The following is a 12292-nucleotide window of genomic DNA, read 5'->3' as shown; positions in this document are numbered from 1 at the left end:
TGATCCCAGGACTCTGGGGTCATGACCTTAGCCAAAGGCAGATGCTTAACCAGCTGAGTCACCCAGGTGTTCCCTCAGACCATCCCTTAAGCTAGAAACCAAAGCTTATGATCTTCAAATTAACTTTTTTTTTTTTTTTAAGATCTAATTGGTTTTACTAAACAATTCATGAATCGGGCATCATTCCATCTAGCAAGTACAGGGGATGTCCAAGGAATTATCTCATTTCCCTTTAGAGGAGATAGAGAGGGCCCATGTGACAGATTACCTCACTCGTGCTTATCAGAAAATTTCTGACTGATGGGTTTAAGACACATTTCTGGGGGAGGTTGAAACTGCAATTATGTAAGGTATGAAGTCCCAAATTAACTCATAAAAGTAGAGGTTAAATTGTTTTTATACCCCTGCATAAAAAGTGATAGAAATATATTTCTTACTTATAAGATTTAAAAATCTAAGGGCATCTGGGTGGCTCAGTGGTTAAAGCCTCTGCCTTCGTCTCAGGTCATGATCTCAGGGTCCTGGGATCGAGGCCTGCATCGGGCTCTCTGCTCAGCAGGGAGCCTGCTTCCCCCTCTCTCTCTGCCTGTCTCTCTGCCTGCTTGTGATCTCTCTCTCTCTGTCAAATAAATAAATAAAATCTTAAAAAAAAAAAAACACCATGCAGGATTTAAAAAAAAAAAATCTAACAGTACATTTTGGGCTGTCCATTAGGAACTTTTCTGGGGTGAGCTCATGGTGTAGGGCCTAAAAAGTATGTTCAGGAATGACATGAGGGGTCTGAAAGCTAGAGCCTTCTTTTATTCCAGAAGCCTGACTGTTCCAATAGTTGTTTTCTGATAGGTCACAGGGATTGGTGAAGCTGTTTTCCTCCAGTCCTGTAAAAATTTGGAAGCCTGGTGTGAAACCTAAACTAAGAAAAAAAAGGTACCTGAGTAGTTCAGTTGGTTAGTCCGACTCTTGCTTTCTGCTCAGGTCATGATCTCAGGTCGTGGGAATGACCCCCGTGTCAGACTCCCCCACTCAGCGGGGAGTTTGCTTGTCCCTCTCTCTCTTCTCTTCCCCCACATCCCTCTCTCTCTCAAATAAATGAATGAATCTTTAAAATTTAAAAAAATTTTTTTTTTATTTTTCATTAAAAAAAAGAAAAATAATTTTCTTTTTTAGCTATAAAGTGGAATTCCATTCTTAACCTCAATCACTATTTTATTAAGGGAAAAAATAATCTTAGAGTCTTTAATAGATTTAATATGTGCCCCTTGATATATCTGATTTAGTGATGATGATAGACTATAACATTACATATAGGCCTGAGAAATTCAATTACAGCACCAGATCTCCCTTTCTCACCTTGGAAGATGTATCAAGACTCCTTAAGTTGGAAATAAAGTAGAATCCCATATATACTGGCTTAAGCTATTTAGGGAAGTCTTTTGCTCAAATAACTAGAATGCCTAGAGGAGAATTAGACCATAGGACCTGTTTATTCTAGGAACTCAGGAATGTTATAAGAACCCAATTTCTTTGCTCAGCTCTGTCTTCTATGATATTAGCTTCCAAAACTGGCTCTCTGGTGGATATAGAATGGCTAGCACTGCTCCCAGGACTACACATCTCTCACTTCCAGAAAGAAAGAGCAGCAGCATCTCACTCCCAGGCACCTAACAACCAGAAACTAGGACTTTATTTTGATTGGACCAGCAGAGATCCCATATCCAGTCCTGAGCCAATCACTGAAGCCATGAATATACCCTCCACTGATAGGTCTGAATCCTATGTTCATTCTTTTCATTGTAGTTAAAGATCCTGACTTGTTTACAGCAGTTAAAGACCATCTCTGAAGCCCAGGGCTGGGATCAAGGAGGTGTGGGAGTGGGCGGCAGGATACATACCAATCTCCCTCAAATAACAGAACTGCTCCCTAATTGTTGAATAATGGAATGTTTTCTGGGGAGGCAAGAACAAAGTTCATCATAGCAGGTCTGCCATACCAACCATGTTCTTGTATCTGCAGGCTCTTTGCAAGAGAAGATAGCAAGCACGTGATACAGATAGTGGGACTGCAAGAGCTTCAGGTGGATAGTGTGGAGCTCCTCTTAGAGGTAACTCTTCTTTCCTTACTACCTACCCCAGACACACACACAGTAGCCTAATTACAGGGAAAGAATTCGTTTTGCTATTTAGCAAATATAATAGACTCAGATTTAGCCAAACGGCCATGACGAGCATGCCACTTCAACATTTGTAGAATGTGAGTCCTCTAAGAGGATAGCTCCCTTCTCTACAGGGCTGTGGTCTCAGTGCTGTGGAGCATGGGGAGAACCTAATGCACGACCAGGGTACTTTCGTGCTAGTTTCACAGGCTGCTAATGTATAGATTTCTATGGTAGTAGGAAAAGCTGCTGGAGACAAATAGCTTTACTTTAAGTAAAAATTGGTAACAGGTAAGGGGGGGTTCCTGACTGGCTCAGTCAGTAGAGAATGTGGCTTTTGATCTCAGGGTTGTGAGTTTAAGCCCATTTTAGGTGCAGAGATTACTTAAAAAAAAAAATTTTTTTAATAGGTAATACTTTCACCTGGGTTCAAAAATTCAAGAGATACAGGGGTGCCTGGGTAGCTCATTCCATTGAGCATCTGACTCAACCACTCAGGTCATGATCTCAGGAGTACGAGATCAAGCCCCGGGCTGGGCTCCATGCTCACCATGGAATCTTCCTGTTCCTCCCCCTGCTGGTTCTCATTCTCTAAAACAAACAAACAAACAAACAAATAAATAAAAATTTTTGGGAAAAAAAATTCAAGAGTTACAACGAAAATATTCCTTCCATTCTCTTTTCAAACTGAAGCGACTAATTTTAAGATTTTTTTTTTTTATATCCTTCCAAAGGTTTTTTTTCAAAGGTATTTTAAATCTTCCTTTAAAAGTTATCTTTTGGGTGTGCCTGGGTGGCTCAGTGGGTTAAGCCGCTGCCTTCGGCTCAGGTCATGATCTCGGGGTCCTGGGATCGAGTCCCGCATCAGGCTCTCTGCTCAGCGGGGAGCCTGCTTCCCCCTCTCTCTCTCTATCTCTCTGCCTGCCTCTCTGTCTACTTGTGATCTCTCTCTGTCAAATCAATAAATAAAATCTTTAAAAAAAAGAAAGTTATCTTTTGGGGTGCCTCGGTGTCTCAGTCAGTTAAGCGTCTGCCTTCAGCTCAGGTCATGATGCTGGAGTCCTAGAATCAGTCCCACATAGGCTTCTTGCTCAGCATGGAGTCTCCTTCTCACTCTCCCACTCCTTCTGTGCTCTCTCTCTCAAGTGAATAAATAAAAATCTTAAATAAATGTTATCTTTTAACACTTGTTCATTATTAGATATAAACCTTACAAAAATACTAAGAAGATAGAAAAATAAAGGCCACCTCCAACTTACTATATACAATTCCCCATTCCCCACTGAGATATCTACTGTTAACAGTTTAAAATATCAAAACAAAACAAAACACACAGTTTAAAACATTTAAATTTTTTTCTATACTGGGAATTTATTAATTTATGTACAAGTATATTTTTGGTGACTCTTCCTTTAATGCAGTGGTCCTCAGCCCTAGCTTTACATTGTGTCATTAGGGAGATTTTTCCTTTCAGGTAAAAAAATGGTTTAACCATTTTTATTGTGAAAAATAGCACTCTACAGTAAAATGCTTAAAGCCTAAATGTGTTTAGTATAAAGAAACAAACCTTTTTTTCTTAAGACTTTACTCATTTATTTGAGGGAGAGACAGAGATAGTGAGCCAGGAGAAGAAGGAGAAGCAGAGGAGTCTGAGGCAGAGCTCGATCTCAGGACCCTGGGATCATGACCTAAGCCAAAGACAGACGCTTAACTGACTGAGCCACCCAGGCACCCCAAGAAACAAGCACCTTTATAATCAATTACCCAGATTAAGAAATAGAACATTTTAGGGGTGCCTGGGTGGCTCAGTTGGTTAAGCGTTGGTTAAGCAGACTGTCATTTGGGTCATGATCCCGGGGTCCTGGGATGGAGTCCCCCATTGGACTCCCTACCCAGCAGGGAGTCTGCTTCTACCTCTTCTTCTGCCCCTTTCCCTGCTTGTTCTCTCTCTCTCTCTCTCAAATACATAAATAAAATCTTAAAAAAAAAAAAAAAGAAATAGAACATTTTAGCACCCCACAAACCCCTATACAAATTTCCAGTCACAGTCCCCTATAATCCTGATGTTTATGCTGATCACTTTTTTTTTTTTTTTTTTTTTTTTTTTTTTTTTTAAGATTTATTCATTTAGGTGCGCCTGGGTGGCTCAGTTGGTTAAGCGGCTGCCTTCAGCTCAGGTCATGATTCCAGGGTTCTAGGATCGAGCCCTACTTCAGGCTCCCTGCTCAGCAGAGAGCCCTCTCTCTCCCTCTGTATGTCGCTCTGCTTACTATCTCTCTGTCAAATTAAAAAAAAAAAAAGATTTATTCATTTATTTTTAGAGAGCTAAAGAAAGCACAATCGTGTACAGGACGAGCGGCAGAAAGAGAGAGAAAATCCCAAGTGGCTCCCCACTGAGGGCAGAACCTGACTCAGGGCTCTACCCCACGACCCTGAGATCTTGACCTGAGCTGAAACCAAGAGTCGGCTGCTTAACCAACGGAGTTACCCAGGCCCCTTACGCTAATCACTTTCTTGTTCTTTGTTATATTTCGCCACTTATATATTCATCCATTAACTATGTAACTTCCTTTTTGCCTGTTTTTAAACTTCATATGAATAGAATCACACTGAATGTTTTAGTGTCTTCTTTTACTCAACATTATGCTTTTGATTTCCAGCTGTGTTTTTGCATATGGATGTAATTTTGTTTTTATTTGCTGTATAGTATTCAGTCATATGAGTATACCACAGTCTTAACCATTCTGTTAATGGATAGTTGGGATTCTTTTGGGGCACTATTCTGCATATTGTAACTGTGAATATCCTTACACTTGTATTCCAGTGTATAGCATATGAGTTCTCTAGGATATACATCTAGTTGTGAAGTGATTGGCTCAGAGGACATGTATATCTTCACTTCACTAGATGATGCAACTGCTTTCCAAAGTTATGTACACTCCCACAAACAGTGTGTGAGTAATCCCGTTGTTCTTCAACCTTGCCAACACTTCCTGTTAACTTTTAAATTTTTGCCAGTCTGGAATTGGTTAATTATATCCTATTGTGGTTTTAATCTGCATTTTGCTGATTGAGAATTAAACTGAATAGCTTTTCATATATTTTTTAAAGATTTTATTTATTTGACAGAGATCACAAGTAGGCAGAGAGGCAGGCAGAGATAGAGGGGGAAGCAGGCTCCCCACTGAGCAGAGAGCCCGATGCAGGGCTTGATTGCAGGACCCTGAGACCACCACCTGAGCTGAAGGCACATGCTTAACCCACCAAGCCACCCAGGTGCTCCGCTTTTCATATTTTTTTTAATTTTAAGATTTGATTTTTCAGTAATCGCTATATCCAATATGGGGCTCAAACTCACAACCCTGAGATCAAGAGTCGTACACTCTACTGACTAAGCCAGCCAGGCACCCCACTTTTTATATTTTTAATTTATCTTATGGGTTTCATCTCTTGGGAATGCCAGTTAGGGTCTTTCCCTCCTTTTTGGGTTGTCTTTATCTTACTGATTTGTATATTCTGGATGTGAGTCATTTGTTAGGTGTTTGTGTTGTTTTTTTTTTTAAGATACTATTATTTATTTGACAGAGAGAGAGAGACCACAAGAGAGGGAACACAAGCAGGGGGAGTGGGAGAGGGAGAAGCAGGCTTCCTGTCGAGCAGGGTGCCTGGTGCTGGGCTTGATCCCAGAATTCTGGGATCATGACCTGAGCCAAGGGCAGATGCTTAATGACCGAGCCGCCCAGGCACCCCTCATTTATCAGTTATTTGTGTCATAAGTATGTTGTCTCATTTTGTGGCTTGTGTTTCTCATTTCATCATGGTGTATTTTTAATGCTTGCTTGAGTCCCTCTGAGGTAGTTAAATCAGAATCTCTTGGGATTAGGCCCAAATGTAAATATTATTTTAAACTGAAATATAGGTCACATACCATAAAATTCACCATTTTAAAGTGTATGTGTCAGTTTTTTAATATATATTTGTGTGTGTGTATATATATATATTTTTTATTATGTTTTTGGAGAGAGAAAGAATATGCGAGCATGCATGAGGGTTGGCCAAAATCAAGAGTTGGATGCTTAACCGACTGATTCAGTCAGGCACCCTACATATCTTATTAAGTTTTAATCTAAATATCATAATAATCACCCTCTTAAAATATACAATTTAGTGATATTTACAGAATATTCAAAAAGTTGTGCAGCCATCATCACTAATTCCAGAACATTTTCATCACCTCAAAGTGAAACCCTGTACCATTTGGCAGTTACTCTCTATTTCCTCTGCCTCCAGGCCTGGAAACCACTAATTTCTGTCTTGATGGATTTGTCTATTTTGGCCATATTATTATATAAGTGGAATCATACAATAGGCAACCTTTTGTTTCTTGTTTCTTTCATTTAGCATATTTTCAAAGTTCATCCATGTTGTAGCATATATAAGTACTTCATTTTTATGGCCAAGTAATATTCTATTATGGATATATTATTAATATTTTGTTCATCCATTCATCAGTTGATAGACACATAGGTTGTTTTCACTTTTATAGAAACCAGTATTATGAATGATACTCCTATGAACATTCACATATAAGTTTTTGTGTAGACCTATGTCTTCCATTTTCTTGAGTCTATGCCTGGGAGTAGAATTACTGGGTCATACTTTTTGAGGAACTGCCAAACTGTTTTCCAAAGTGGCTGCACCATTTTATAGTCCCACCCACAATGCATGAAGGTAGATGTTATTTTTTTTTTTTTAAGAATTTATTTATTCATTTGACAGAGAGAGATCACAAGTAAGCAGAGAGGCAGGCAGAGAGAGAGAGAGGAGGAAGCAGGCGCCCTGCCGAGCAGGGAGCCCGATGCGGGACTTGATCCCTCGACCCTGGGATCACGACCCGAGCCAAAGGCAGTGGCCCAACCCACTGAGCCACCCAGGCACCCTAGATGTTATTTTAAAAGCTGACCAGGTGATTCTAACCTGCAGCCCACAGCCATTGTTGTCATTCTTTTAGTATATCCAGCAAGCCTGGCCAGAGAGAGAGAGAGAGAGAAGGCCAGAAGGACAAGCTGGGTTCTTGGCAAAACCTACCTTTAAAACAGCTTCACAATACATCCTTCTTGGTACTTGGGTATTAAAATGGCATGGTGACCCACCACTGAGGACTTTTTCTAACAGTTTCTTTTTGCTAGGACAAATAGATAAATTTTGCTTATATTTGCCTCTTATTTGTATGATTATATCTTATTCCTGGGACCTAAAACCCGAGAATAGCATATGAGTGTGGCTATTTTAGAGTTACCTAAGAACCAGGAGCCCTTTTCTATCAGTTTTAAAAACAAAGGTTTGTGAGATGTGGTGAAAGTGTCAGTCTGGTGTCAGATCACCTCCTCTACCCTGGTAGAGTTTTATGCACTGCTCTGTCCTGAGTTATCTTTCCTGAGAAGAGCAGAGAGAAGTTTCTTGTTAGTCAATGTGTTATCTCATTGCCATTGATACTCTGTAATATATATGACAGTGTACTAGAAAGCCAGCTGAGATCAAGGTGGAGAGTTGATATAAATTATGGATACCCTCATAAACATTTGACTCAAAACAACAGCACTTGCTAACTCAGGTCTCACACTTTCTCAGGTGTCACTGTTCATGCTCACTCAGGTATCACCCATGTGTTTGCTCAAGTGTCACGATCCGGTGTCATCTTTGAGTGTCACCCTCACAGATCACCCTCAGGTTCACTCAGGCATGGCCACTTGTTGCCTGCACAACTAGCAGCCTCATTTTTTATGGGGTTTTGTCCTTCCAGGGCCTTTCTCCTTCAGGTGTACTGTGCTACCTTGTCTTTTTTTTTTTTTTTTTAAGATTTTATTTATTTATTCGACACAGAGAAGGATCACAAGTAGGCAGAGAGGCAGGCAGAGAGAAGGAGGGAAGCAGGCTCCCCGATGAGCAGAGAGCCCAATGTGGGGTTCGATCCCAGGACCCTGAGATCATGACCCCAGCCAAAGGCAGAGGCTTAACCCACTGAGCCACCCAGCACCCCTGTACTACCTTGTCTTTTTTTTTTTTTTTAATAAACATATAATGTATTTTTATCCCCAAGGGTACAGGTCTGTGAATCGCCAGGCTTACACACTACACAGCACTCACCATAGCACATACCCTCCCCAATGCCCATAACCCCACCCCCCTCTCCTGACCCCCCTTCCCCCAGCAACCCTCAGTTTGTTTTGTGAGATTAAAAGTCAGTTATGGTTTGTCTCCCTCCCAATCCCATCTTGTTTTATTTATTTTCCCACCCCCCCCAAACCCTCCACGCTGCATCTCCACTTCCTCATATCAGAGATCATATGATAGTTGTCTTTCTCCGATTGACTTATTTCGCTAAGCATAATACCCTCTAGTTCCATCCACATCATTGCAAATGGCGAGATTTCATTTCTTTTGATGGCTGCATAGTATTCCAGTGTGTGTGTGTGTGTGTGTGTGTACATATATATATAATATATATATATATATTATATATATACATACCACATATTCTTTATCCATTCATCTGTTGATGGACATCTAGGTTCTTTCCATAGTTTGGCTATTGTAGACATTGCTGCTATAAACATTTGGGTGCACGTGCCCCTTCGGATCACTACGTTTGTATCTTTAGGGTAAATACCCAGTAGTGCAATTGCCTTGTCATAGGGTAGCTCTGTTTTCAACTTTTTGAGGAACCTCCATGCTGTTTTCCAGAGTGGTTGCACCAGCTTGCATTCCCACCAGCAGTGTAGGAGGGTTCCCCTTTCTCCGCATCCTCGCATCCTCACCAGCATCTGTCATTTCCTGACTTGTTAATTTTAGCCATTCTGACTGGTGTGAGGTGGTATCTCACTGTGGTTTTGATTTGTATTTCCCTGATGCCGAGTGATATGGAGCACTTTTTCATGTGTCTGTTGGCCATCTGGATGTCTTTGCAGAAATGTCTGTTCACGTCCTCTGCCCATTTCTTGATTGGATTATTTGTTCCTTGGGTGTTGAGTTTGCTAAGCTCTTTCTAGATTTTGGATACTAGCCCTTTATCTGATATGTCGTTTGCAAATATCTTCTCGCATTCTGTCAGTTGTCTTTTGGTTTCCTTTTTGTTTCTTGCTGTGCAAAAGCTTTTGATCTTGATGAAATTCCAAGAGTTCATTTTTGCCCTTGCTTCCCTTGCCTTTGGCAGTGTTCCTAGGAAGAAGTTGCTGTGGCTGAGGTTCCTAGGAAGAGGTTGCTGCCTATGTTCTCCTCAAGGATTTTGATGGATTTCTTTCTCACATTGAGGTCCTTCATCCATTTTGAGTCTATTTTCATGCGTGGTGTAAGGAAATGGTCCAGCTTCATTTTTCTGCATGTGGCTGTCCAATTTTCCCAACACCCTTTGTTAAAGAGACTCTCTTTTTTCCATTGGACATTCTTTCCTGCTTTGTCAAAGATTAGTTGACCATAGAGTTAAGGGTCTATTTCTGGGCTCTCTATTCTGTTCCATTGATCTATATGTCTGTTTTTGTGCCAGTACCATACTGTCTTGATGATGACAGCTTTGTAATAGAGCTTAAAGTCTGGAATTGTGATGCTACCAACTTTGGCTTTCTTTTTCAATATTCCTTTGGCTATTCGAGGTCTTTTCTGGTTCCATATAAGTTTTAGGATTATTTGTTCCATTTCTTTGAAAAAAATGGATGGGATTTTGATAGGGATTGCATTAAATGTGTAGATTGCTTTAGGTAGCATAGACATTTTCACAATATTTATTCTTACAATCCAGGATCATGGAACATTTTTCCATTTCCTTGTGTCTTCCTCAATTTCTTTCATGAGTACTTTATAGTTTTCTGAGTATAGATTCTTTGCCTCTTTGGTTAGGTTTATTCCTAGGTATCTTATGGTTTTGGGTGCAACTTTAAATGGGATTGACTCCTTAATTTCTCTTTCTTCTGTCTTGTTGTTGGTGTAGAGAAATGCAACTGATTTCTGTGCATTGATTTTATATCCTGACACTTTACTGAATTCTTGTACAAGTTCTAGCAGTTTTGGAGTGGAGCCTTTTGGGTTTTCCACATATAGTATCATATCATCTGCAAAAAGTGATAGTTTGACTTCTTCTTTGCCAATTTGGATGCCTTTAATTTCTTTTCTTTTCTTTTTCTTTCTTTTTTTTTTTTTGGATGCCTTTAATTTCTTTTTGTTGTCTGATTGCTGAGGCTAGGACTTCTAGTACTGTGTTGAATAGCAGTGGTGATAATGGACATCCCTGCTGTGTTCCTGGCCTTAGAAAAGCTTTCAGTTTTTCTCCATTGAAATGATATTTGTGGAGGGTTTTTCATAGATGGCTTTGATAATATTGAGGTATGTGCCCTCTATCCCTACACTTTGAAGAGTTTTGATCAGGAAGGGATGCTGTACTTTGTCAAATGCTTTTTCAGCATCTACTGAGAGTATCATATGGTTTTTGTTCTTTCTTTTATTAATGTATTGTATCACATTGATTGATTTGCGGATGTTGAACCAACCTTGCAACCCTGGAATAAATCCCACTTGGTCGTGATGAATAATCCTTTTAATGTACTGTTGGATCCTATTAGCTAATATTTTGGTGAGAATTTTCGCATCTGTGTTCATCAAGGTTATTGGTTTGTAATTCTCTTTTTTGATGGGATCCTTGTCTGGTTTTGGGATCAGGGTGATGCTGGCCTCATTGTACTACCTTGTCTTAATGGGGATGCCAGGTCTTCCCTGCTTTTACGGAGGATGCACCAACTCATCACATTTCTCAGATTTGGAATCAAAATTTCTTCTGTCAGGGCATTGATGAGTATTTTTTTAGTTGCAGAATTTATAGATTTTTAAGTCATTTCTTCAGCCATTTGACATACTTCTGAGTATCCATTCTCAAACATCTACTAAATCTGCCTCCTGTTCTAAATTATCATGGCCCTGGCTATAATTGGTAGCATGGCAGAAGCTTCCCCACTTGTATGCCAGTGATAGAGACTTCCTGTGTACACGGTGCCTGTACCGCTGAAGTGCTCTTAGCCCTCCTTTGGTATATGTGCAGGAAGCTTAGTGATTAAAGCCTCATAACCAGACAGACCTGGGTTGCAGTGCCATATATCCTTGAGCATGTCCTTCACCTTTCTGAGCCTGAAACATGTGGATGATTGGGTTGGGTGACAGAGAAGGAAATGGGATAACATACACAAAATGCTTCCTGTGATGCTAGCTCAATTTGTCACAGCTATTCCCTTTTTTTTTTTTTTTTTTTTTTGGTCCTCCTTCAGTTTTGTTGGAAGCAAATAAGGAAAACCATTGCCGTTAAAAACATACATACATGAGTTAAATAACACCATCAGGTGTTTGTGGTTTTTTTAAAGATTTTATTTATTTAATTGACAGAGAAATAGAAAGTGCACAAGTAAGTAGAGTAGCAGGCAGAGAGAGAGGGAGAAGCAGGCTCTCCGTGGAGTAGGGAGCCAGCTTTGGGGCTCAATCTCAGGACCCTGGGATCATGATCTGAGCAGAAGACAGTCGCTTAATGACTGAGCCACCCAGGCACCACTCAAGTATTTGTTAACCAGTTGGTTTCCCATTCACTATCTAAATGCCTCTATCGGTACTCCAAATGTTGCTTTGTTTCATGTCCAGGGTATTTTTTTTTCTTGCTTTTTAAAAAATTTATTAGCATATAATGTATTATTTGCTTCAGGGGTACAGGTCTGTGAATCATCAGTCTTACACAATTCATAGCACTCACCATAGCACATACCCTCCCCAATGTCCATCACCCAGCCACCCTGTCCCTCCCCCCACCCCCCAGCAACCTTAATTTGTGTCTGAGGCTAAGAGTCTCTTATGGTCTGTCTCCCTCCCTGGTCCCATCTTGTTTCATTTTTTTCCCTCCCTACCCCCCATGACCACCCCCCAACCCTGCCTCTCAAATTCCTCCTATCAGAGAGATCATATGATAATTGTCTTTCTCTGATTGACTTATTTTGCTCAGCATAACACCCTCTAGTTCCATCCACATCGTTGCAAATGGCAAGATTTAGTTTTTTGGTGGCTGCATAGTATTCCATTGTGTGTGTATATATATATATATATATATATATATA

The 12292-nt window shown here is 40.2% G+C and overlaps 1 protein-coding gene across 4 annotated transcripts in view; it reads left to right on the top strand.

Moving 5' to 3' along the window:
- The window catches only part of KIF24 (kinesin family member 24), a 78586-nt gene that overhangs the window by 43505 nt on the left and 22789 nt on the right, over positions 1–12292 (top strand). For all 4 annotated transcript variants that reach the window (XM_032860395.1, XM_032860398.1, XM_032860394.1 and 1 more), the window contains exon 6: positions 2015–2102. In XM_032860395.1, the coding sequence (XP_032716286.1) occupies positions 2015–2102 (88 nt within the window). The remainder of the gene's footprint in view (positions 1–2014; positions 2103–12292) is intronic.

Source organism: Lontra canadensis, unplaced genomic scaffold (assembly GCF_010015895.1).
Source record: "Lontra canadensis isolate GAN:19392208 unplaced genomic scaffold, GSC_riverotter_1.0 scaffold19, whole genome shotgun sequence".
In the NCBI taxonomy this organism is placed as follows: Eukaryota; Metazoa; Chordata; class Mammalia; order Carnivora; family Mustelidae; genus Lontra; species Lontra canadensis.
The sequence above is the reverse complement of the archived record's forward strand: the minus strand, read 5'-3'. Positions and strand labels throughout refer to the sequence as shown.